The sequence below is a fragment of the Jatropha curcas genome, chromosome 5 (assembly GCF_041381405.1).
Source record: "Jatropha curcas cultivar XTBG-Jc1 chromosome 5, XTBG_Jcur_1.0, whole genome shotgun sequence".
Taxonomy (NCBI): Eukaryota; Viridiplantae; Streptophyta; class Magnoliopsida; order Malpighiales; family Euphorbiaceae; genus Jatropha; species Jatropha curcas.
The window spans coordinates 1,013,496-1,039,797 of NC_143155.1; the positions used below are offsets into that span (position 1 = coordinate 1,013,496).

Genomic DNA, 26,302 nt, shown 5'->3' on the forward strand with positions numbered 1-26,302 from the left:
GAAGACGGATCTTTGATAAGAAAAAGTTAATAAAACACATGAGAATAATAACTTGATGCGGAAACTATATGGTTTGACTCATGGGGGGTTTTTATGATTTATCAACCTTAAATTGTAAATTCATAAACAACTACATAACGTAATGATTTAATTCATATTTGATTGCACTATTGGAAGATAAGTAATTAAATGGAATTAAAATAGCTAGTAATATATCGGAAGAACTTGTTAGTGAATTCAGAGTTGTTTCCCCTACTTGAATAATTAAATTGATTGATGAACTAATGAAATAAATTGGATAGGATTAAGTGAAATTAAAACCCCTAGTAGTTTCACTTCCTTGATTTCTTTTAATCAATATTTGTTTACTTGACTCTTATTTATTTTACATTAATCAAACAATTATCTCATTTATCGTTTAAATAATAACAAGATAACATAATTTTGGTACTTGGATTACAATTCTCGTGGGAATGATATCTTACTCATCTTATATTACTTGTAGCGATTCGTACACTTGCGAAATAAGCTGTTAATTATTTCTTAAATTTCTAAAATCACAAATAAGTGGGGCAATAAAAAATTTTCAAAATGACACCTAAAATGAGACAAAGTAATATAAAAACTATTAGTTTTTGAACTTTTAAAATATCCAGAAATAATGAAATTAAAATATTTAAGTATTAAAATCATGAAATAAAAAAATAAAATACTAAATAGAAAGTCATATTTTTATTATTTAAATAAAAAATGAAGAAACAATTCAAAATTTCCTAAAAAAGACCCCCTAAATTAGATTTTTAAATAAAGTAAATATAAAACATGCACGCGGATGCTCACAGAATTACAATATTATTCCAATTGCAACATATATAGTTTAGGGTACAAAATTATTCCATTTGATATATAGATTATAAGAAATTATTTTTGTGGCTATTGTTGGCTATTTTAGCCTACAAGATTATTCCATTTGACACGTACTTACAAACGGTTAAGGTTGTTGTAGAGTTGGTTTTGCACAACTTCTCATTAGGTAAACATGTATTATTTATTTATTTATTTTAGTAATTTTATATTTGTTTAGGTTAGCAAGGTACAAATGTTTAAGTCTATTTTTGTCATTTTTGCCAACAATAAGACTATGTAGAAGACAAATGGTGGAAACTATAGTAGAAGTTGTCTAACTTTTTTGTTTTTTTTTTTTTTTTTTTGAAATTACTAATATCCGGACCCTATTATCAAGAATCTCCTAATTCAGTTCGGGACTTAGTTATAGCTAAGATTTTTTGTTCCTCTCTACAGGTGTGTTTAACGGAAATCAAATTCAAGAGCCATCTCACATGTCCAGTCTACGTTACCAATTGGGCCACAATCCGTAGATACAGTTATCCGACTTTTTGTTGTTTAGCTTAGTATGCATGTTCTTTCTTTGTTTCTTTTTTTTTTTTTAAATAGGCAATATTTGTTAACTAATTTGTTTGTTTTTAATTATAGATTAGGTAAGTGTCTAACGTCCATTCTTATTGCTAAGTAGGCAGCGTGTGTTAGGTACCAAAATGTAGGTTTGGTTGAAGATGAAGATTGAATAGAAATTTAATTAAAAAAATGTTTTTGTTACATTTGCTAATAAAAACACATTTCATATTCTATCTAAGACAGTGGAAACTTAATTCCTGTTTGTGAGGAAGATGAATATATGAGTAAATGTCAAAAATGTTTTTAGCATGTGAATTGAGTTGGAATAGTTTGGATTTCTTTATGGCTTTAAAGGTAAGAAAGTTTGAATATAATTAATTAATTAATTAATTAAAATCAAAATCAAAATAGATGTAAGCATATTCATTCATCAGAAATTCTATTTGCCCTTCCCAGCAAACAAAAAAATGCAAAAGACTTAAGAACACAATTAATAAATAATTAGTCGTGATTCTGCATTTCCTGTGTAAGCGTGTGTATGTAATTATTTTATTGCTATATGTATTAACAAAAGATGCCAACTATTCAAAATAACGTTTGTTTCCTAGGAATATGATAGAAATGGTAAAATAATAATCTGATTTTTAGATAGAAAGTTTGAAAATAATAATAATTTCATGTTTCATATTTTTATTATTGAGATTATTAAAATCTATGAAAATGGATCCACAAATTTAATACATAAAAACATTAACTTATTTTTTTAAAGTATATAAACTTCCTATGCTAAAAAGACTTACCTACACTAGGTGTATGCGCCTTAGTCATATACCAAACCAACGAAAATCAGTTTTTTTGTTTCAACGAGGATAATTCATTACCATTCATTAGGAAAAATATAAATAAAAAAATTATATATATTTTTAATTGACTTGCTATAATAAAAAAAATATTTTTTGCGTGCATGCTATGATCCTTGTCTGAAGAATTGTGGTTAGACATTGAATTTGTGCAAAATATTATTTTGATGTATGTTGCAAGCAAAGTTTTGAAGCACCACCTACGAGTTATAGCTCAGTTAACAACGCAGGCCGGACATGTGGGAAGATCTCGCTGGTTTGATCCTCACTAAACACATTTACAAAGAGAGGTGAAGAGCCTTGACTGTAATTAAATCCCGAGTCGATTTAGGCGGTCTTCGGTAATGAAATCCTAATATCTATTAGGTGATTTCTTGTCATGTATTCGTATAACCTAAATAATAGCGAACCAGGTGGTTGATGCATAACCTAAAAACTTAGGTGATAAGGGAACCATGTCTATGGTCCCACCAATAAAAATATTGTCAATTATTACTATTTCATTTTTTTGTGTATATAGAGAAATATTTTTATTTAAATAAAAAATTTTATTTTTATTAATTTGGTTCATGAGCAATCGATCACGTCTAAACAAATCAGTTTTTCACCTTTGACTAAGAATCACAAGTGGCCATATATAATATTAAAAATTATAATGGGCCATTAATTGCTCATGATCCTTTCTTGTCTTAAAGGATTAGAGTTATCTAGATTTAGTGACTTTAACTAATCAGAAAAGACAAATTTTAAAAGTTATTTCCATTTTATCCTTTTTTTTTTTTAAATGAATGGTTAAAAATATTTTTATTTTAAAAAAAACATATTTTTTATTATTTTAATCATCAGGTAAATCCATAGATGGAGTTTAAACAAGTCTGATACTCTCTTGAGTTCTTTGTGTAGAATAAAACATTAGTCTTACAAATAATAAAACAGGAGATTATGAAGCAGTCAAGTAGACAGGTGGTGGGACTAGTTGAGATGATTGGTAGGTGAAATGTGTATGCGAGGCTTGGAAGAGATGATGAATGGATTTATCCTTTCCTTAAAAGAAAGATTATTTTTTTTTTTTTTAATGATTGAGGGAGAAGAGATTCAAACCTAAATATATTGCCACATGTTATATATGCATTTATTGCTAGGTTATGCTTTGTAAAGATTATCCTTCTAACATATATATTCAAAAAAAAGTCAAAAAAAAAAAAAAGTTAATGGGTGACAGGAGACCTATCAAGTTATGTTGCTGAAGACTTAGTTTTTCATACAACTTGCATGGAAGAGCTTCTCTGCTTGGAATTCCAAATTATTAAATTAAGTTCTCATTGTTAATTATTTTCTATCTATAACTGGAAATTCAATTCTGTAACACAAGCAAGAAAAAAAAAGGGTCAATGCAGGGATGAAGTTCTAGCCATCCATTTCCAAACTTATCGAGAACTCTAATCTGATTTTCATTTTTTGCCAATGACGAGACATGACACAGAAAAGCAAAGCAAGTTACAATAGACTGAGGAAATGACTAGATAATACTTTCTAATTTTCCAAATAATTAATAAATAACAAAAAGAAGGAAAATTGCACCTAAAAGTCAACAAGCACCCATGATTTGTAGTTAGTTATCTTCTCCCTTTGTTGGTCTCTTCTCTTCTTTTGCTATTGATCTTGCTTAGAGGATTCTTGAATTTCAAGGAAAAAAAAAAAAAACGATGGGAAAGAACAGGAACATAGCCATAGCCCTGGATTTTTCCAAAGGAAGCAAATTAGCTCTCAAATGGGCAATTTCTAATCTTATAGACGAAGGTGACACTCTGTTTGTCATCCATGTCAAGCCTTCTCAAGGAGATGAGTCTCGCAACCTTCTCTGGTATAATTCTGGTGCACGTAAGTCCTAATATTCATCTCTCAAGGTTAATATAATCATAGTGAAAGTTTGAAACTTTAATTTAATCTGGGTTCCTGCTTTGTAGCTCTGATTCCATTGGAGGAGTTTAGAGATGAACAAGTGGCACAAAAGTATGAGATCAATCTTGATCCTGAGGTTTTGGATCTACTAGATACAGCCTCCAGGCAGAAACAGGTGATTGTATTGGCAAAATTATATTGGGGAGATGCAAGAGACAGATTATGTCAGGCAGTTGATGATCTGAAGCTTGATTGTCTTGTTATGGGTAGCAGAGGCCTCGGTACTATACAAAGGTACATCTGTTTAGTTTTTCTGCTGTGTTCGGTAAAATTAGTTGTTTTGGTAGCCGTTAACTGTTTTAGCAGTGTTTAACTATTAACTGTTTTGAGTACCTTGAGTACTTTAAACACTGCCTTAACCTGGTGATTCAAATAATATGTTACCAAATACTATAAAAATATCATTTATCAAAATGCTAAAAGCTACTTAAAAAGTTGTTTCTGAATATGGCCTTAGCATTATATAAATGAGTTGAGATCAAATTACTTCAGAGTTCATAAAAATTATAAACTTTTATCTATTTATGTATTGATTGATTGAAATTGAACTATAGGGTTCTGCTCGGTAGTGTCGCTAATTATGTGCTGACAAATGCAACTTGCCCTGTGACTGTTGTTAAGGATCAAAGTGCTCATGGGTGTTGATTGAAATTCTGCTCCTGATCTTTGTGAAGTGATTGTGGCTTTATCCTGCTTCTATTTGTACTTGCTTTTTATTGAAATTTTTGTGCTTAGCTTTGCTGCTATAATTTCAAAGGCTGTCTTAATGTTATAATCTTGTATATTTGAGTATCTTGCGTCGTTGGAGACTCTTGTATCATCTAGCAAAGTTTCATGTTGTTTTGTAATGTTTGTTTATTTTCGAGACGAAAAATAAAGAATTAGTTATCGTTTCAAGAAATGGAATGGATTCAGTCTTATATAATAAACATGCGAATGGTCTAATTTGAATAAGAAATAACTCTACATAGGAACATAGAATCTCTTATAAATGATTCTGATGACATCAGACTAAAATGGGATTATTACAAATAAAAATGGAATTCAGCCAAGCTTATTCTTGATCCCTCTCACCATTACATACCCAGAAAAGAAAAGGTTATTCTCAAAAGGTGTTTATATTGAACAGATCTCTTCAATAATAGATCTTTTTTTAGGAGGAAGAAGATGACTTTGCAGCTTCAATGTGAGCTCTAACATGAGCAATATGTTTATCTCTGGGAGGCAAGCATTCATTGATTAAACCTATTTCAAGAAGCTTTCCTTTCCATTTGCATAGAACTGGAAATTTCTCCTCACTAATAAACTCAACTTGGGCAACTTCTTGAGTGACTCGTAGTCCATTCAATATACAAAAAGCCACAATGTCTAAGTATCCTATAGTCTCACCTCCAAAGAATTCATTTTCTTTAAGCTCATTTTCAAGAAACATAATCTGTTGATGGATTTCTTCAACGAGTTGCTTTTTCTCCGTCCCTTCAGCTGTAATAATCTTAAAAGCTGTTGTCAAGACCTGCATACATTTTTAATGTCAATTAGACCAGCTTTAGAAACATTATCGCTAAGCAAAAACTGGGGAAAAAGAAATAACTTATTCACCTTCTCTTGTACAAATTTAGACCAAAAGCGAGCCTTAGCTCTTTCATAAGGGTTTTCAGGCAAAAGAGGATCATTTTTCCATGTTTCGTCGATGTATTCAAGAATTACAAGTGATTCTGCAATGGGTTTTCCATTGTGAAGGAGCACAGGAACTTTTTTATGTACTGGGTTATACTTGAGGAGCAAAGGACTCTTGTTAGAGAGGTCTTCTTCTATGTATTGAAATTGAATCCCTTTTAGTTTTAGGGCTATTTCTATAGTGTGGCTAAAAACACTAGCCCACATACCAAATAGCTTCACTTCTTCTGCCATTTTGGTTTCTTCAATTCAATGTAATTTGTGATGCTAGGGATGTGATTGTGATGGGTTCTTCTTCTTTTGCCTTTTTATAGGAAAGGAGTATACTTTTTCAGCTTTCTTGATGAACAGAAGTCTGTGGTGGAGGTGGAGCCATCCTCAACAAATTCAAGGACTTTTAGCAAGAAAGTGATGGACACTTTCGTTACTTCCAGAAAATTATACAAAATGGTTTTGTTTTTATATTTGCCTAAGTCATTGATGACCTCATGAACTAGCATATTGGACCATTAATATAGAAGGGGAGTAACGTATAATTACTCTGTTTTCCCCTGTTTCTGCCCTGCTTTATTCTTTGAGGTTAACCCCATGACTTCGAATGAGATGGAAGTTTCTATGAATAATATTTCTGTAAAATACTGATTTTTTTTTTTAATTCACTCCTTCTAACTTCTGAAAAATTTTCTTTAATCCCTCAATTAAAAGTTGGCTCTATCAGTGTCTATATACACAAGATTGTTATTGAACAGTAGCAGATTGTTGAAACTTGTTGGGCATTGACACATTTACTAGCACATGCTAGTATGGATATGCAAATGGGTGTTTAGGTTCCAAACCGAATCGAATTGCAAAATTCAAAAATTGTTTTTCATTGAAATTGAACCAAATCAAAGTAAGTCATGAAATCAAGCCAAATTGTTTAGTAGACATCAATTTGATCAAACAATTCAGTTTAATTCAGAAAATAAGTATTTTGTAATAATCAATCACAAGACCTAAAACCAAAAAAAAAAAAAAAAACAAAAGATTAGTAACCGATTTTGAAACCAAAAATCAAATAATCGAACCAAAAATCGAAAATAATTTGGCTCCCATCGGTTTTCAGTTCTGTTCAAATTTGCTCACCTCTAAATACTAGAAGCTTGTAAGGGACTTTCTAGCTTACTTAGATCAACACATGGCAACTTCTTGGTTGCTGATTTATGTGAATAGATGTATAGATGCATTAATTAGTAGTGGTTTTAATGAGGCAGGTCAGTAAAAGAAAACAATACAAAAGAGATGGGTCAATGAGAGTGCTTTTATGTCACCATAAGGTATTTTCGCATTAAAAAATTATTGGTTTTCAGAACACCAAGCTTTTTGGTTTTGACAGATTTCTTTTTGATAAAAATTAGCCGGAAAGGGAGAGTAATCTATTTTAGAAACACAAGGGCCGAGCTGTAATTAATTGTGTAATCCATGGACATGCTTGTAATTTGCTCATTTTTCTTTTGCCTAAAAAGAAAATACAGTAAGGAAAATACAATATCTACCAAATTGATTGCCATTACCAGGTACAACATTTTATTACAAGTAGAAGTTAGACATAAGCAATAAAGGAAATTAACACAAGTAGAAGTCCAAAAGTAAATGATGAACCACTAGTGGTGCTTTTGTCCTTTAAAAAAGAAATTAGTGACAAAAGCTTATGATAATCACCTTATGACACATGCTGTAATTAATCACTTGGAATATTTAGCGTCCACACTAGAAAATAATGGAATAAATCATTTCATGTTATTCAATATCAAGATGGTTGCAACTAGTTATCACACAGCTTTACGAGTTCATGTCAACTTTGTGCATCGCTTCAACTTTATTCAACGCAATAGCACTTTCCACAAATTTGTAATGCTAAGACAAAACTAAATCCCACCTACCCCATGGCCGATACCACAAAAAAAAATAGAAGGAAAGACAAAGAAGGGTACTACTGAAGAGAAAAGTGACCTTGCTAAACTCAGTGGCGGTAACATTCCTCTTAAGAGCAAGCTTGGCTGCTTTAATGACTTCAGCCCTCTTAAATCTGCTGAGAACTTTCTCGATGTACTTCTCTTGAGATAGCCACAACTTTCTCTGTTTCCTGTCTCTAGAGATCTTCATTCCGAGAATCTGTTTTGCCGATCCCAAATCCTTCATGGCAAAGGATTTTCCAAGCTCCTTTTTCAAGCTCTCAATTTTCTTAGCATCATGTCCTACAATTAGCATATCATCCACATATAACAAGAGAATGATAAAGTCACCTTCTACGAACTTTTTCATAAATACACAATGATCAGAAGTAGTTTTCTCATACCCATGATTTACCATGAAAGAGTCAAACTTTTTGTACCACTGTTTTGGAGTTTGTTTGAGGCCATACAAGCTCTTCTACAATTTACACACCAAGTGTTCTTTGCCTTTGATTCTAAACCCTTTTGGCTGCTCCATATAAATTTCCTCCTCTAAGTCACCATAGAGGAAAGCGGTCTTCACATCAAGTTACTCGATCTCCAAATTCGAGCTAGCTGCTAAACCGAGCACAACTTTGATAGAAGACATCTTGACTATGGGTGAGAAAATTTCTTCAAAGTCAACTCCTTTCTTCTGACCGAATCCCTTCACAACCAGTCTTGCCTTGTACCTCGGCTGTGAGTTGTTCTGTTCAGTCTTCAACCTGAACACCCATTTGTTTTTCAGTGCCTTCTTACCTTGAGGCAGTTTCACCAATTCATAAGTTCGGTTCTCATGCAAGGACTCCATCTCATCTTGTATGGCTTTCCACCACTCATTCCTTTTACAATCTTCCATTGCCTCCTGGTAGTTCTCTGGTTCTCCCCCTTGAGTCAACAAGTCATACTCATTAGGAGAATATCTCTGGGAAGGTATCCTGCCTCTCGCAGATCTTCTCAATTGAGGCAGTTCTTCTGTTGGAGCTGGTTCAACATCATTCTGAACAGGTTCACCATCATCTTCTTCATCGTTTTGTGATTCTACATGAGGTTCTGCATCAAGACTAACAGGAAACTCATTGATAGACTTTGGTTTTTCATTTTTCTCAAAGTCTTCAATGGTTTGGTCTTCCAGGAATACTACATCTCTACTTTTGATGAGCTTCTTTTCAATTGGATCCCATAATCTGTACCCAAAATCATCATTTCCATAACCCAAGAAGATACACTGTTTTGACTTCGAATCAAGCTTGGATCTTTCATCCTTTGGAATATGAACAAAAGCCTTACAGCCATATATTCTAAGATGATCGTAAGAAATATTTTTCCTTGACCACACCTTTTCTAGTACATCTCCGTTGAGGGAGGTTGAAGGTGAAAGGTTGATCAAGTAAACTGCAGTATTCATTGCTTCAGCCCAAAAGGTTTTCGGAAGTTTGGCATGAGAGAGCATACATCTAACCCTTTCAACAATGGTTCTATTCTCTCTGCAACTCCATTCTGTTGTGGAGTTTTGGGAACTGTCTTCTGAAGTCTAATGCCATGTTCTGAGCAATACTTCTCAAATGGTCCTCTATACTCACCACCATTATCAGCTCTAACACATTTCAACTTTCTTCCCGTTTGTCTTTCAACACTGACATGAAAGACTTTAAACATATCCAGAACCTAGTCTTTTGACTTTATTGGTAAAGCCCACACCTTTCTAGAATGGACATCAATAAAGCTGACGTAATATGAGCAATCACTCAAGGATTTGTCACCCATTGAGCAAACATCAGTGTGTACCAATTCTAGAATACCAGGCTTTCTAGAAGGAGAAGGGGATCTTTGAAAGGAAACTCTATGTTGTTTACCAGACAAACAATCAATGCATATTTTTAAAGGCAAACCTTTCAAAGATAGCATTTTCTTCTTGGTGAGAGTCTCCATTCTTTTCTCACTCAAATGACCAAGTCGTTTGTGCCACAACTCAGCAGATGAATCTTCAACTGCATTCACCACTCCTGTGCAAACTTTGGCCTGGGTGTAGTAGAGGGTGTTGAACTTTCTTCCTCTTCCGAACACCAGGTTAACTTTGGAAAGCTTCAAGTTCTGTTGACAAACAGATTTGCATAACCCAATTTATCAAGACAATGAACTGAGATTAGATTGAAATTTGCCGTAGGAGTGTATCTCACATCTTCCAACCAAAGATCATAACCAGCATTGGTTTTGATGCATACTGTTCCAATACTGCAATTTTTCACATATGTGCCATTCAAAGTCTTGAGATGGCCATAATCTCCGAGGGTAAGTGATGAAAAATATTCCTTCTTTGAAGAAATATGATATGAACATACAAAGTCAATAATCCAAAGAGATTGTTGACTAGTGGAACACTCACTGAGACCAGCATGAGAAATCAATGCACTACCATCACCGATTGCATCAACATCAATAGCTACTGAAGCTACTTCCGTATCGTCTTTCTTTTCCTCATCATTTTCTTTGGCTCGTTCCTTCTTCCACTTTCTACAGTGCCTTTGGATATGACCGGGCTTGCCACAATGATAGCAAGTGACACCTTTTCTTGACTTGGATCTTCTCCGTGAATTGTCACGTTTGTTTGGATTTTAGGGGTATCTGGTTTTGCTTCTCCCCCTCCTTTCTGTAACTGTAACGAGTGCATCTGAGTTGCTACTCGTACCATTCTCCTTACGTCTGGTTTCTTCATTTAGAATACTTTCTTTAACTGTGGTTACGGTCAGATTCCCCTCTGACACATTACTGAGCGTGAGAATCAGCGTCTCCTAATTGTCCGACAAGGAACTCAATAAGAATAGTGCCTGCACCTGGTCGTCTAGCACTATTTTTGACATCGTCAGTTGGTTCAAAATTTCTTGGAATTTGCCCAAGTGATTTGAAGCACTTTCGCCATCTCTGTACTTTAGATTTACAAGCTTTCTCATTAAACAAGCTTTGTTCTGGGCATTCTTCCTCTCGTACATGTCCTCCAACTTCTTCCAGATTGAATAGGCATCTTTCTCATGAGTGATATGATTTATGACGCTCATTTCAACAGATTGTCTGGTAGTTGCGACTGTTTTTCTGTTAGTCGACTTCCAATCAGTCTCATTTATTAAAGTTGGCCTGACTCTTTTCAACTCAATCGTTTCAAAGAGATCTTTGCAGCATAGAAGATCTTCCAATAATATCTTCCATACTGCATAGTTTGATGAGTTGAGTCTAACCATTGTGCCTGTTGTTCTATCGTTCATTTTTGACTTGTGCAGAATATTATCACCAACAGAAACCGTATGCATGAATAGTGACCGTATGCATGAATAGTAATAGTATACGTAAATAGTACCGTATGCGTGAATAGTAACTATACACGTGAATAGTGCTGGCTTATTTGAAATGGACTCAGCAACAGTAACGCCAATAGTATTGTTCACCATCAACCTTGAGTTACTATTTTACTATTCATCACTAGATCGATTCTACAACGTCTTTTCGAATGGACTGCACCAATGGACTCGTCGTAATTTTCTCGTCATCGTTGTATATTTATTTTCAAAATATATCCAGGGATCCAGTACCGCTATCTGCTTGGCTGGATTTGTTGGAACCTTCAGCTCTGATACCATTTGTTAGGGCCCGACGATGAAAATTACGAAAATAATTACGGCAGCATAAAATTATGACACACAAAAATTTACATGGTTCACCCTTAACTGTTTAGGACTACGTCTACGGGACAAACTCTGAATTATTCTTCCACTATAAAAATAGTAAGCTTAAAAGAGAGTAGTAAAAAATAGTGACACTCAAAAATATTTTTTAAAAAATACCCTAAATTATCTTTACTATTTTCTTTACCCTAATTTTAGAACCCTTTCTAAAACCGAAAAAAAAAAACTCTCCAAAAATTTTTTTTCTTTCGCTCGGCTTGTGTGTTTGAAGCATTGCATCGTCCACCGATTTCTTCTTTGTTTTTTTTTCTTTTGTCAAAGATTGTGGATACCATAGGACCCACATGTTTTCTCTTTTTTAACATTTTCAACCCAATGAGTGGGCACGCCACAACACCACTGATGCTATCTGTTCCCTAAAAGAAATGCACAAGTCTTTGAAAGACTAACATATCAAATATCTTGCATGTCAAAAAACTAGTCATGGTAAAACCTATTACATCACAAATGCGTGCAACACAAACGCATACAATATTCACACAAGTGAAATTAATGCAACTTGACAACCACCATTACATAATCAAAGAAGATGCATATTCGTTGTTTTAACTCATAAAAAACCTCTAAAAGCAATTTCTTAATACGTTCTTCTACCGGCAAAGAGAGAAAAAACCTGAAACATCAGATCACATCTTTAAAATCCAATATGACAAGCAGTTATGTGAAAAGCGGGGCTCTCGATGCAATTGAGCAACAATCAGCATGTAAACAGAAAAAGAATAGCGAATGTTCTACCCTTGTGAAAGGGAAATAAAATCTTCCTATCACCATCAATTAGTCACCCAGCTGAAAAAATTTGGAACCATTCCAAGAGATAAAATTATATATGGTTGGTAAGGAACAACAAAAAATGCTCTCTGAAAGCAGTACAAAAGAAGAGTACAATGACTCAATATCTTAGTCTCTACTGTTTATAAGCTGATAGAAATAACCAAACTGTTCAGTGATTACTGACCATCTTTTACTTTTTTAATCATTTTATTATGCCAAGATTTTATTAATGTACTTCCATATAATTGCTGATTTTCACTTTTTCAACTAAGTCTAAAGCAGTCCAAAACTATTAACCCTCCCAAACAAAAGTCACTACATTTACTTATTCTACCAAAACTTCATTCCAAGGTAACCTGGTCAACAAAGGTGGACCTCAAAGACTTCAAATATGCACATTCATGCATGTATTTTGCATCTATGCTTTTTTTTTTGTTTAAGCATGGACAGCGAGATGTGAAAAAACTTGCAATTCGAAACACCCATAAAATTAATGAAAAAATAACTAGTAATTGAAAGAGTGACACTACCTTCTTGAAGGGCCTTTTGATTTGGCATTGTTGGATGCCACATGACACAACGAACTCATATAATCATACCTTCTAAGTAACACAACACAAAAATCAGTATTCTCAATGCTCCAGAAAGGAAAAACACAAGCTAAAGACTTGCAAAATGTTTTGCTGAATAACTAGTGATGGAATAAAAAATGCTAAGTAATCGTACGGCCGCATTGTAAACTCCAAGGAAGAACCTTCTTGTGCAATCATTTTCTGCAGATACCTAGAAGAGAAATCACTCATCGAAGCATGGAACAACTAAAGAACACAAGCAACAATTTCTTAACTAGAAGCCAAAGAATTAACACTTTTTATTCGGTGCTTATTGGATTGATCAATGTGAAATTCTATGGATTTCACAATCTATGGATAAAATTCTTCGAATTTCACATTCCATCGTTTGGTCTATGGATTTGAAATATATTTTTGGAAGAAATATATTTTTGGAATAAAATTAAGCGATTTAAATTTCATTGTTTTTTATTAACAAATATGATGGATTTGAGAAAATTAAATTGTCTTGTTTAACAACCTTAGAATTTAGTTTAAAGATTAAATTAAAAGCGAAATGGAATGGATTCAGTCTTATATAATACACATGCGAATGGTCTAATTTGAATAAGAAATAACTCTACATAGGAACATAGAATCTCTTATAAATGATTCTGATGACATCAAACTAAAATGGGATTATTACAAATAAAAATGGAATTCAGCCAAGCTTATTCTTGATCCCTCTCACCATTACATACCCAGAAAAGAAAAAGTTATTCTCAAAAGGTGTTTATATTGAAGACATCTCTTCAATAATAGATCTTTTTTTAGGAGGAAGAAGATGACTTTGCAGCTTCAATGCGAGCTCTAACATGAGCAATATGTTTATCTCTGGGAGGCAAGCATTCATTGATTAAACCTATTTCAAGAAGCTTTCCTATCCATTTGCATAGAACTGGAAATTTCTCCTCACTTATAAACTCAACTTGAGCAACTTCTTGAGTGACTCGAAACCCATTCAATATACAAAAAGCCACAATGTCTAAGTATCCTATAGTCTCACCTCCAAAGAATTCCTTTTCTTTAAGCTCATTTTCAAGAAACATAATCTGTTGATGGATTTCTTCAACGAGTTGCTTTTTCTCCTTCCCTTCAGCTGTAATAGTCTTAAAAGCTGTTGTCAAGACCTGCATACATTTTTAATGTCAATTAGACCAGCTTTAGAAACATTATCACTAAGCAAAAACTGGGGAAAAAGAAATAACTTATTCACCTTCTCTTGTACAAATTTAGACCAAAAGCGAGCCTTAGCTCTTTCATAAGGGTTTTCAGGCAAAAGAGGATCATTTTTCCATGTTTCGTCGATGTATTCAAGAATTACAAGTGATTCTGCAATGGGTTTTCCATTGTGAAGGAGCACAGGAACTTTTTTATGTACTGGGTTATACTTGAGGAGCAAAGGACTCTTGTTAGAGAGGTCTTCTTCTATGTACTGAAATTGAATCCCTTTTAGTTTTAGGGCTATTTCTATAGTGTGGCTAAAACCACTAGCCCACATACCAAATAGCTTCACTTCTTCTGCCATTTTGGTTTCTGCAATTCAATGTAATTTGTGATGCTAGGCATGTGATTGTGTTGGGTTCTTCTCTTCTTTTGCCTTTTTATAGGAAAGGAGTATACTTTTCCAGCTTTCTTGATGAACAGAATTCTGTGGTGGAGGTGGAGCTATCCTCAACAAATTCAAGGACTTTGAACAAGAAAGTGCTGGACACTTTCGTAACTTTTAGAAAATTATGCAAAATGGTTTTGTTTTTATATTTGCCTAAGTCATTGATGACCTCATGAACTAGCATATTGGACCATTAATATAGAAGGGGAGTAATGTGTAATTACTCTGTTTTCCCCTGTTTCTGCCCTGCTTTATTCTTTGAGGTTAACCCCATGACTTCAAATGCGATGGACGTTTTTTTTTTTTTTTTTTTTTAATTTTAAATTTTATTTTAGCAAATTTTGCCTATGCGAAGAGGGACTTCGTCCCCTTCATCTAAAGTTTCTGTGAATAATATTTCTGTAAAATACTGATTTTTTTTTAATTCACTCCTTCTAACTTCTGAAAATTTTTCTTTAATCCCTCAATTAAAAGTTCGCTCTATCAGTTTCTATGTACACAAGATTGTTACTGAACAGTAGCAGATTATTGAAACTTGTTGGGCATGGACACACTTTTTAGCACATACTAGTATGGATATGCAAATGGGTGTTTAGGTTCCAAACTGAATCGAATTGCAAAAATCAAAATTGTTTTTTATTGAAATTGAACCAAATCAAAGTAAGTCATGAAATCAAACCAAATTGTTCGGTAGACATCAATTTGATCAAACAATTCAGTTTAATTCAGAAAATAAGTATTTTATAATAATCAATCCCAAGACCTAAAACCAAAAAAAAAAAAAAAAAATAAATTAGTAACTGATTTTGAAACCGAAAATCAAATAATCGAACCAAAAATCGAAAATAATTTGGCTCCCTTCGGTTTTCAGTTCTGTTCAAATTTGCTCGCCTCTACATACTAGAAGCTTGTAAGGGACTTTCTAGCTTACTTGGATCAACACATGGCAACTTCTTGGTTGCTGATTTATGTGAATAGATGTATAGATGCAGATGGATAGCTACACTATAATGTATTTCCGTATGCATTAGTAGTGGCTTTAATGAGGCAGGTCATTAAAAGAAAACAATACAAAAGAGATGGGTCAATGAGAGTGCTTTTATGTCACCATAAGGTATTTTTGCATTAAAAAATTATTGGTTTTCATAACACCAAGCTTTTTGGTTTTGACAGATTTCTTTCTGATAAATATCAGCCGGAAAGGGAGAGAAATCTATTTTAGAAACACAAGGACCGAGCTGTAGTTAATTGCATAATCCATGGACATGCTTGTAATTTTCTCATTTTTCTTTTGCCTAAAAAGAAAATGCAGTAAGGAAAATACAATATCTAACAAATTGATTGCCATTACCAATACCACATTTTATTGCAAGTAGAAGTTAGACATAAGCAATAAAGGAAATTAACCATAATATACACTACCAATCAATAAAATTAAACATGTTTAGCTTATTACCAACAAAATTTTGATAGCATTTCACTTGACACAGCAGATCGCACCGTAACTAATCAATTGGTTTGAAATAGTACTTGTCGTCTCCATGTCTGAGAATTATTGACTTCAGCCCTCTTAATGATTGACTTGTTGTCTCCATGTCTGCTTTAATGGCTTCATGTCACGGGCATAGAGTCTCGCGCAGCACTGCGCCCGTGCGGCGCCCCGGGAGCCCTCCCGCATAGCTCCGAGGCAAGCCTCGCCATACCGTACCACACTGGTTTCGCCCTGCCATGGGCTCATCAGGAGAGCGGCCCAGCTCTCTACCAGTTGTGCCCGAGCAGCACACTACCCCGCCTGCATGCAGACTTTGCATGGGGTAATGGAGCACTGGGGCAGAACGCCTTAATCCGCTAAGCCGCTCAAACCCACGCAGGTTGAAACGCAGCTAGGTACGCATCTTTGATGCTGGCCTACACGGTTACGGAATTTGTCCGTAACATTCAGCCCTCTTAAGATTTGCATTTGCCAATAGGAGATCAATTACAACTTTCCTGTAATGTGGGCCATGGGTCAGAAGAAAAGAAGAATTGAGGTTAACATTAATGCATTACTTCAAGAGGTCATATTCTGGGTGAGGTTAACATTATAGCATTACCTCAATAGGTCATGTTCTGGGTGATCTGGAGATGACTTCAAAATATAAGAACCATGAATATTTGTTGCAACTTGGCTTATGATTTCTTGAAGCTCCTCTAGAGGTGCATCACCACCATCCGCTGCAAGTTTTGTAATCCTAGGATCTGCCTTTAGAAGAGTAGACAGAGACATGGCCAAGTCCCGCAAGCCTTGGCGAATCATTTCAAAGCTGCAAAATTGCCATGTCATTCTAAGAGATTAGTCCAAAAAAAAAAAAAAAAAAAGTTGCAGGACAAGCTTCCACCAATTTGTAACAACAAACTTAATGTAAACAAAGGCCTAATGATCTAATATGTCCTCAATGTTCCATATTTTCTCAAAATCCAGGTTGGGAAATTTTTATAAATTTGTCTCTTGTCCTCTATACTTCCACACAGGTCACCGGTGCAATGCTATCCAGAAAATCTCAGGTTGCAATTATATCCAAATAGTTTCTTCTGTTGCTTTAATTCAAAACAAATCCCAATATCATAGAACAAATCAACAATTGAAACACAACCTCTCCCCAAGTTCATAGGTCACAACTTGTGTTCTCAAATTATCGTTCTCAGTAATATTTGCATTTTCAATTTGTATTTTTAAGAAATTGCATACTTTTATGAACTACTTCAAGCAATTTGAAATTTGTTTTCCAATGTTTCCTCTTTGGTTAGCATTTAATCAATTGCACATGCCAGGAATTAAAGTATATATGATTACAACCAATAAAAAAATGGGTCAGCACATAATCAATTGCATGTGCCAAAAGTTGTTGGATACAATGCCAACAACTATACGCATACATGCATCAAATTGATAAAATTTCAAAAAACTGGATATAATTGAAAAGGTGGGAAAATTTGACAACCAATGGGATCGTTAGCCTCGTTTAAAAGAAAGAACTGCATCCGAAAGCCAATATATTGAGACCAAGCAAGGTGATTTTAATACCATGACTGGGACAGACATGGTAAAGCTTAAAAGGAATCAATCAATCTCTTCCCTACAACGTCATCGTGCAAATTTTAGTATCTGAAGAAAGTAGTTTTATGAACTCCAAATTTTTTATGAATGAAATTTCATAATGAAAAGGTTTAATCACAAAGGGAAAAAAAAAAAGGCTTGCGTATCTTTGCAATTTTTTCTTGTAACTTGAAAGTTTTCAATTTTGTCCCAGTTTACAAACTCAGTTGGAATTGTATCCAAAGTGAGAGGATGATCAAACTTGAAGTTAAAAAAATAACATCATATACTTGATCGAATAAAACAATATTTTTTAAATATTTCTCCCTTCTCTCATTCTCTACACCACGGTTCTCACTTCCAAAGGAAAAATCCAACACTCTCTCTCTATTTCCTCTCTCTCATCCCAAGAAACCCAATACAGCAATGATTATTTCATATTTCCATGAATGTTTTGGAGTCCAAAGAGAGGGAGCATAAAGGTATGTGTGAATGGCACAAGTAATTGACAAACATAAAAAATGAAAAGCATACCTGCAAACCTTGTGAGTTTGAAAAACTTTTGGCAGAACCTTTAGTAAAGCTTCTCGAGTTTCAGCTGTTACAATCTTTTTGGTGGGCACTCTATTTCCACTTGCACTTTTGGGTGCAGTTTTATAAGCATCCAAGTCTTTTGCAGTATTTTGAGCTATAGTGGGCTTCGTATTCTCCTTGCTGCGATTTTGATAATGACTTAAATTATCAGTCAACTTTTTCTCTGATCTTTCCCAAACTTCTTCTTGCTGTTTAACAATTTCTGGATAGAGTTTTATAAATGCTACATCCGGTGACTCTTTAAACTTCCAATCCTTAAAGAAAGGCCTTTCAACAGCGAGCATGTTGAGCATGGCTAGGGCAGGTTTTCTAAGATTTGCAGGCAAGTTAGTAATTTGTGAAGAGCTTGACCACCAAACTCTTGCTAAATAAAATAAGAATATAATCTCTAGCACGCCTTTCAGAAACCTCTTGTTTATATGGGAACAGCAAAGTAGTCCTTGGAGCCCAAAGTCCCTGCAATAATTGTCCATGCTTCTGAAGAACTGTTAAGACATCTTCAACAGTGTCATCTGGAGCAAAGTGCTTAAGAACACTAAATCTTTGAACTAGAGATCCCTATTAAAAACAAACTTGGGGGTTATCAAAGAGGGAAAAAAGAATTGGTAACAGCTTTCAAAAATGACAAACTGCACATCAAGAAAATGTGACTTTCCTATCAAAGTTTAAAATCTTCCTTCAAAATACTAGAAACAAATGGCAGAAACACAAACACCTATTACACTCGTTTCTTACTTTCCTACTGATACTTTCCGATTTTCACTTTTTCAACTAAGTCCAAAGCAGTCCAAACTCCAGAATAATGTTCAGTTGGTTATATTCTCGAATAGGTGCATTCAAATTTTCATATAAAATAATCATAAAAATACTTTAAAACATCAAAACTTTCAATAGTTTTACCATAAATGGTATTCATGTTACTATTAACCCTCCCAAACAAAAGTAACTACATTTAATTATTCTACCAAAACTTCATTCCAAGGTAACCTGGTCAACAAAGGTGGACCTGAAAGACTTCAAATATGCACATTCATGCATGTATTTTGCATCTATGCATTTTTTTTTTCTAAGCATGGACAGCGAGATGTGAAAAAACTTGCAATTCGAAACACCCATAAAATTAATGAAAAAATAACTAGTAATTGAAAGAGTGACACTACCTTCTTGAAGGGCCTTTTGATTTGGCATTGTTGGATGCCACAGGACACAACGAACTCATATAATCATACCTTCAAGTAACACAACACAAAAATCAGCATGCTCAATGCTCCAGAAAGGAAAAACATAAGCTAACGACTTGCAAAATGTTTCGCTGAATAACTAGTGATCGAATAAAAAAATGCTAAGTAATCGTACGGCAGCATTGTAAACTCCAAGGGAGAACCTTCTTGTGCAATCATTTTCTGCAGATACCTAGAAGAGAAATCACTCCTCGAAGCATGGAACAACTAAAGAACACAAGCAACAATTTCTTAACTAGAAGCCAAAGAATTAACACTTTTTATTCAGTGCGTATTGGATTGATCAATGTGAAATTCTATGGATTTCACAATCTATGGATAAAATTCATAAAATTTCACATTCCATCGTTTGGGCTATGGAGTTGAAATATATTTTTGGAATAAAATTAAGCGATTTAAATTTCATTGTTTTTTATTAACAAATATGATGGATTTGAGAAAATTAAATTGCCTTGTTTAACAACCTTAGAATTTAGTTTAAAGATTAAATTAAAAGCCAAAAGTGCTTCGAAATCATGGATTTCCAAATAATACGACATCATAAATATCATCAAATAAAGCAAAAAAAAAAAAAGCATAAAAATCAACAATTAAAAGTTCCTACAACAACACAAATTTGTTTTACTGCATATGAATTTAAAAATTAGATTGAAAATTCTTTTACCTCCTCATCATCTGAAACTTAATCATTCGCTACCTCTGTCTGCTTGATCTGCACCACATAAAAGAAATAAAAGGGGATGATTGAGTACTAGACTCAAGTGAACCTTAATCTTGATATACTAGATGAAACTCCATTCTACCATATTGTGGAAATGTTTATAGAAAGTCTAAAGCTACTATATCCTTATTCACTTTTCCCCTCAAGTCATACGAGATTAAGTGCACAAACACAGAACAGCATAGAGCCAGCACTCAATAACTTTAGCAAAATCCTGGGGTGCCTATAACATTTAGACAAGCATGAAGCCGTAAATATACAAACAGACATATATAATATCTCAGCGAGCAGGAAGCTTTACTTCATATAGAATATTATTAAAACAGAAGATGATTGCACATTTTGAGAGTGTTTAAAGTGAGTTTCATATCCAAACTACAATTGCAATCTGATACTAGGCCCAGAAGCGACAATCTTTGGGACCACATGACCAATTAAAGCACGTACTGGCAATTTAATTGAGGCTTTGTGTATATGTTAGAGAGAGAGAGAGAGAGAGCCTGCTTCTTTGATGGACCAATAGGCTTTCCCCTTGCTGGAATCTTCAATCTTAACAGAAGGTTCTAAGTTAAACGAGGCACTGTTCCTCCTTTTCGAGTCACCGGAGATGACATGTTCCAAAGATGGCCGAAGCTGCACCACTGCATGAATTGGATTCAGGTGTAGCTGCAAGATGATGAATAAGCCAAAGCCTCTTAGAACTGGATATTTCTAACAGTAGTTAAAAAAATATATAATTTCCAGCATCAAGCTGCAGAATCATGATGATAACATTGTTTTCAAACAAGATTCAAAACATGAATCAAAATCCCAACTTTTTGAATTGAGAACTGAATTATACAAGATCCAGTACAATTTTTTTAGAAATCCCTCCTCTAGTTTTTGAGTTTTGCTATATCAGTAGAGTTGGTAACATTGATAATGTTAAAGATCACCCCAAAACCACAACACACCCCCCCCCCCCCCCCCCAAAAAAAAAAAAATACATGATATGGTTTATTCTGAATCAAATTTGAAATTGAAGAATCTAAAATTCCTCAAAAAAAAAAAAAAAAAAAAAAAAAAGAATCTAAAAGCATAATAAATAATTTTTGTATAAGGTGAATTAAACGATTTTAAGTAATTAACTACTGAAAATATTACAATTTTTCGGTAACTAGAAACCAAAAAGAAACAATGAGACAGGACATCAATAACTACAAAACTGCATGGAAGATCTATAAGTTTTGCCCTCTATTTGGAAGTAGTTTTTAAAGCATGGAGCTGGAAGTGGACTCTAATATAAGCATAATGTTCTCTTTAGGAGGCAGGCATTCACTGAACAAACCATCAGTTTGATGAGGCCTCTCCATCCTTAAAGCTTGAAATTTCTCTTCAACAATAATTTTATTTCTAGTACTTCTTAACAAACTTGGAAGTTGGAAACAATACAGTATGAAAAATGCCACAATGTGCAAGTATCCAATCCTCTCACTTTCTAACAATTCCTTCTCTTTTAACTCCTCTTCAAGAAGCTCCAGCTGCTCATCAAGTTTTTCAAAGACCTGCTTTTGCTCTTCTACTTCAGCTGCTTTGAACTTGGAAGCTATCTGCAAGATCTTCACAATAAGATTTAGGACAACTTAATTACCTCAATAAGCAATAAAAAAATAATCATTCTTTGTTTTGTTTAAATGTATTTCAAGTACGAAATTCATTTATAAATTGTAGAATCTATTTTATTCTATTGAATTTTTTATAATCAATAATTAAGGCATTAGGGTCATGTAGTCTAATTGATTTTCTCACCTTAATATCTATTTTATATAATTCCAAGAAATGTTTTCTTTTCCTTCTAAGCAAGATCCATCATTTAGGCCTGTCTGTCTTCCCTTCCACTGCAAGGACCAAATCCTGGCCCGTCTAACTCTCCCTTGTTTCTTTTAAGTTATCCTTTCCACCTCAAAACAATAGTTTTCAAGCAATTTTTGAGCTTTTGGTGTTTCTTCATTGTTTGCATTGTGACAGTTCAGAATGAAAATTAGAATCAGAAAATTCCTTTCCTCCACATCAGGTATATATTTTTTTTTTTTTCTCATTCTGTCTTTCTATCACAAAAAAATGATTTTCATATCCTAATTCGTCACGGTTTTACCATTATTTTGAGCAGAGGCTATTGCCACCACCGCCATTGATGTACGCGAAGAATATGCCAATGCCTTCAGGACTGAATCATACAATGACTTTTGGACACGTGTCCTTTCGCTATCCGATCCAACCTCTTCCATGTCTATTCCGGTTGACTCAACAACTGCCGCTCGCCTTCCATCTTATCGACTTTTCTTTGAACATCTTTTGGATCCAGATCAGCCCACGGTTACCAAAATCCTTGCCTTGACCCGTAACCCGCCTAAAACCCACTCTCTTTTAACCCAATATTTCAGCCAAACAGCCAACGCCTCTCTTTTATGTGGCTCGTTACTAAAGGATATCGACCATACACGTGTCAGATACCGCTCTTTAAAAACCGCCATCAAATCCTTGGATCCTTTATCACCGGAGATCCTTTTAACCCGTCTAACCGAGTTCACCAACTCCCTAAATCCGTTTCACTGGTCCGCTCCATCTGCAAGCCAAGTTCGAGCCATACAAGCTGATTGCGCCAATTTGCTCAAGCAGCTCGAGTCAAGCCGCGACAAGGCTAAAGCCAAACTCCAGCTGAATAGCAAACTAAAACATAGCTCAGCTTTATTTGTGGTGGCTTTCACAGCTTCACTAACCGTGATCCTCGCAACTCATGCTTTGGCGTTGCTGGTAGCTGCCCCAGCTCTTTTAACGGCTTCGTTGGAGCTGGGCTCTAGTAAAAGGCTGGGCAAAGTGTCGGCTCAGCTCGACATGGCTGCAAAGGGGACGTATATTCTGAGTAGGGACTTGGAAACCATTAGCCGATTGGTGGCTCGGGTAAATGACGAGGTGGAGCACATGCACGAAACGGTGAAGTTTTGGGTTGAGAGCCAAGGCAATGGGGAAGTGGTGAGGGAGCTGAAGAAGACTAATTGCTGCTTTAGCGAGCAGTTAGATGAGCTGGAGGAGCATTTGTACTTGTGCTTAATGACAATTAATAGAGCTAGAACCCTTGTACTTAAGGAGATTATATACAAAATAAAATAAGGTGAAGGAAATTACATTTCTACCTTTCTTCAACAATCAACTTAGGGTTTCAAATTCTTTGCTGCCTCTGCTTCTTCTTCTTCTTCTATTACTACAATTCTAATAATGATAATCTGTCAGGTCATCTTATATAATATTTTAGATATAGAGATAGAAAGAATTTGGCTACTAAAAATTGCTAAAAGTTAATAAAATGCAACTTACTAAACTTTGATGGCCTCCATGCACAGAGAAGAGAGGAAGAGGGAGATGAATTTGGCGGCTTCTCACTTTTCTTTTCTTCAATTCTGTAGTCATCCATTAAACTCTTATTCCTTCAAATTCTGTAGTCATCCATAAAAATTTTCCAAAGACCCAGATTATAAAATATGCCCACAAATTTGTCTCTCTTTGCATTAAAGAATTAAAGAACACCAATATATAAGTAAACTAAAAAAATATATTGCATTCAAAAACTTCTCTCAGTTTTCATTCCAAAATCAACCTGATTTATTGTTATAGATAGAGGGTGAGTAAAAGGTTGGTTTCGGTTTGACCAAGACTAAAGAACGTGAAACTGAATTTTTCGCACTTGGAATTGAACCGAAGTGAATTTGACATCTAAAGTGAATCAACTTGATTGGATGGCCGATTTTGGTCCACTTTTATCATTCCCGCCATTTTAAGCCCAACTGATTAGGTTTTGTAAAATCGAAGCAAATCACTAATAACTTCTGTTCAAACCGGGTAAATTGACAAAATCGAATCTATTTAAGTGGGTTGACCGAACTAAACTAAAATGGGTCAATTGGATTTTCGATTCAGTTTGGTCAAATGTCATAGAATCCGAATATTTTTCCAAAATGAACTCTTTGAATCAAACTACATTTTATCAATAAAAGGGAAAAGAATAAATGATCTCTACATTATAGTTAAATTAAATCATAAGGACTTCTATTTTTAAAAAACTAAATATGAGGTCTCTAAATTATGTTTCCATTAATACTTTGATCTCTCCGTCTAAAATAAAGAGATCAAAGTGTTACGAAATCAGAATCTATAAGTTTGGGGAGCTGAACTTATGTTTCCATTAATATTTTGATCTTGTCGTTTAAACTAAAGGGATTAAAGTGTTAACGGAATCATAAGTTTAGGGAGCTGACAATTACTTTGACTATAATTTAGAAAATTAATTTCTCAATCAATTGACAATTAAAAGAGGCTATTCTGGATATAAGGATAAATAATGTTAATGGAATTATAAGTTACAAACTTGAAAACAAAGGTACTCATGTGTTACTTTAATTTAAGGACCGATTTTAATTTTTTTTCCCCCCAATAAAAAATATGTTCATAGTCTAACTAAGTTAATACAGAGCACAACTGTATTAACAGACTTGGAAGTTGGAACCAATACACTATAAAAAAAATGCCACAATGTTCAAGTACCTGATCCTCTCACCTCCTAAAATTTCCTTCTCTTTTAACTCCTTCTCAAGAACCTTCAGCTGCTCATCAAGTTCTTCAAAGTCCTGCTTTTGCAAGATCTTTCTTTAACAATCAACTAAGGGTTTTAAATTCTTTGCTGCCTCTGCTTCTTCTTCTATTACTGTAATTCTAAGAATGAGAATCTGTCAAGTCATCTTATATAATATTTGTTAGGATTATAACTGATCTCGAGTGGGGCCTGCGGAAAAATACCGGTGGTAAAAGTAAAATAAAATTACTATTACCACATATACCTCTAATAATTATGTATTGGATGTTGACGATCGAATCCACCAGAAAATAATAATCACAGTAAAAATTTAAATAATTACCGTAAATGTCAGATGGAAAATAAGGACACAGAGATTTACGTGGTTCACCCTTCAACTGTTATGGGCTACGTCCACAGGACAAAAATTTCGAATAATTCTTCTACTAAAAATAGTAGGTACAAAAAGAGATTACAAAAATAGTGGTACTCTAAGTGTTTTCCAAAAACACCCCAAAAATCCTCACTATTTTCTCTCTTTCCCAATTTTAGGAACCTTTTATGTATTTCTATTCTTTTTTTTTTTTTTTTTTTTTGTATTTTGGTTGAGGAAACCTTCTCTGATTTGTAGGAGAAGGGGAAGCGTAATTAACGCGTCCATAGACTGACGCGTTAATTAAGGCATCCATCCTCCCTAATTTTTCTTCATTCAAACGTGTGTGGGTTCCACACGTTTGAATCTCCTTTTTTCTTTGACCAACAAAAAAAATGTGTTTGTTTTTTTTTTTTCAAATGTGTGTGGGTCCCATATGCAGAAGGACCCCACAACAATTCTCCCCCTCCTGACAACATGGTGGGACTCTCCATTCCTGCCGCTTTGACACACAGTTGGAACTTCTCCTTCGAAACTACCTTTGTCAATATATCTGCAGCATTTCTGTCTGTATGGATTTTTCGCAACTGGAACTGCTTCTCTTCAATAGCTAGTCTCAGCCAATGATATCTTACATCAATGTGCTTCGTCCATGCATGATAGATAGTATTTTTGCTCAAGTCTAATGCACTCTGACTATCATAATAAACTATATATTTTTCCTGTTGCACACCCAATTCTTGAAAGAATCGCTTTAACCAAAGCATTCCTTTCCTTCTTCTGTTGCTGCAACGTACTCTGCTTCGGTCGTTGATAACGAAACACATTTTTGTAATCTCGACTGCCATAAAATATCTCCCCCTGAGAATGTAAATAGGTATCCTGATGTAGATTTCTTTCATCAAGATCACCGACCATATCTGCATCTGTGTAACCAACAAGTGCAGCCTTTTCACCTCCAAAAGCTAAACATAACTTTGAAGTTCCTCTCAAGTATCTAAAGATCCACTTCACTACTTCCAAATGTGTCTTCTGGGGAGTTGATAGAAATCGACTCACAAGATATCCGGTC

General features: G+C 34.4%; 5 protein-coding genes and 1 pseudogene across 7 annotated transcripts; 2 read left to right on the top strand and 4 right to left on the bottom strand.

Moving 5' to 3' along the window:
- The first annotated feature begins 3,774 nt into the window (after positions 1 to 3,774).
- Positions 3,775 to 6,570, top strand: LOC105629899 (universal stress protein PHOS32). 2 transcript variants are annotated; one of them, XM_089721800.1, is made up of 3 exons: positions 3,775 to 4,157; positions 4,244 to 4,472; positions 6,230 to 6,570. In XM_089721800.1, exons 1-3 carry the CDS (start codon positions 3,983 to 3,985, stop codon positions 6,405 to 6,407), a joined length of 582 nt encoding a protein of 193 aa, XP_089577926.1. In that variant the 5' UTR covers positions 3,775 to 3,982; the 3' UTR covers positions 6,408 to 6,570. The 2 variants fall into 2 exon arrangements, with proteins under 2 accessions (XP_089577926.1, XP_089577927.1); XM_089721801.1 differs by lacking the exon at positions 6,230 to 6,570 and adding an exon at positions 4,793 to 5,139 and having other exon boundaries at positions 3,834 to 4,157.
- On the bottom strand, positions 5,203 to 6,213 carry LOC149495975 (glutathione S-transferase U7-like). The gene is made up of 2 exons (XM_089721799.1): positions 5,838 to 6,213; positions 5,203 to 5,751 (listed from the first exon to the last, which is right to left on the bottom strand). The coding sequence occupies exons 1-2, from the start codon at positions 6,147 to 6,149 to the stop codon at positions 5,392 to 5,394; spliced, it is 672 nt and encodes a 223-aa protein (XP_089577925.1). The 5' UTR covers positions 6,150 to 6,213; the 3' UTR covers positions 5,203 to 5,391.
- Positions 6,571 to 13,588: 7,018 nt separating the features above from the next.
- LOC105629900 (glutathione S-transferase U7) lies at positions 13,589 to 14,714 on the bottom strand. The gene is made up of 2 exons (XM_012211545.4): positions 14,224 to 14,714; positions 13,589 to 14,137 (listed from the first exon to the last, which is right to left on the bottom strand). The coding sequence occupies exons 1-2, from the start codon at positions 14,533 to 14,535 to the stop codon at positions 13,778 to 13,780; spliced, it is 672 nt and encodes a 223-aa protein (XP_012066935.2). The 5' UTR covers positions 14,536 to 14,714; the 3' UTR covers positions 13,589 to 13,777.
- Positions 14,715 to 15,981: 1,267 nt separating this feature from the next.
- On the bottom strand, positions 15,982 to 19,512 carry LOC105629966 (uncharacterized; annotated as a pseudogene). Its single transcript, XR_016320956.1, has 4 exons — positions 19,450 to 19,512; positions 18,230 to 18,847; positions 16,713 to 16,922; positions 15,982 to 16,608 (listed from the first exon to the last, which is right to left on the bottom strand). The product of XR_016320956.1 is annotated as an uncharacterized LOC105629966 (transcript).
- A 1,989-nt stretch (positions 19,513 to 21,501) lies between these two features.
- LOC149495976 (uncharacterized) lies at positions 21,502 to 21,948 on the bottom strand. Its single transcript, XM_089722122.1, has 2 exons — positions 21,940 to 21,948; positions 21,502 to 21,840 (listed from the first exon to the last, which is right to left on the bottom strand). The coding sequence occupies exons 1-2, from the start codon at positions 21,946 to 21,948 to the stop codon at positions 21,502 to 21,504; spliced, it is 348 nt and encodes a 115-aa protein (XP_089578248.1).
- Positions 21,949 to 22,144: 196 nt separating this feature from the next.
- On the top strand, positions 22,145 to 23,423 carry LOC105629967 (transmembrane protein, putative (DUF677)). Its single transcript, XM_012211634.4, has 2 exons — positions 22,145 to 22,304; positions 22,401 to 23,423. Exons 1-2 carry the CDS (start codon positions 22,265 to 22,267, stop codon positions 23,399 to 23,401), a joined length of 1,041 nt encoding a protein of 346 aa, XP_012067024.1. The 5' UTR covers positions 22,145 to 22,264; the 3' UTR covers positions 23,402 to 23,423.
- Positions 23,424 to 26,302: the final 2,879 nt, after the last annotated feature.

Bases quoted from the DNA above. Each gene is read 5' to 3' on its own strand.
- LOC105629899 (XM_089721800.1), top strand. From the start codon at position 3,983: ATGGGAAAGAACAGGAACATAGCCATAGCCCTGGATTTTTCCAAAGGA. The intron at 4,158-4,243 runs GTAAGTCCTAAT...CCTGCTTTGTAG, and splicing joins CTGGTATAATTCTGGTGCAC to CTCTGATTCCATTGGAGGAG. The intron at 4,473-6,229 runs GTACATCTGTTT...GCCTTTTTATAG, and splicing joins GGCCTCGGTACTATACAAAG to GAAAGGAGTATACTTTTTCA.
- LOC149495975 (XM_089721799.1), bottom strand. From the start codon at position 6,149: ATGGCAGAAGAAGTGAAGCTATTTGGTATGTGGGCTAGTGTTTTTAGC. The intron at 5,752-5,837 runs GTGAATAAGTTA...AAATGTATGCAG, and splicing joins CTAAATTTGTACAAGAGAAG to GTCTTGACAACAGCTTTTAA.
- LOC105629900 (XM_012211545.4), bottom strand. From the start codon at position 14,535: ATGGCAGAAGAAGTGAAGCTATTTGGTATGTGGGCTAGTGGTTTTAGC. The intron at 14,138-14,223 runs GTGAATAAGTTA...AAATGTATGCAG, and splicing joins CTAAATTTGTACAAGAGAAG to GTCTTGACAACAGCTTTTAA.
- LOC105629967 (XM_012211634.4), top strand. From the start codon at position 22,265: ATGAAAATTAGAATCAGAAAATTCCTTTCCTCCACATCAG. The intron at 22,305-22,400 runs GTATATATTTTT...TATTTTGAGCAG, and splicing joins ATTCCTTTCCTCCACATCAG to AGGCTATTGCCACCACCGCC.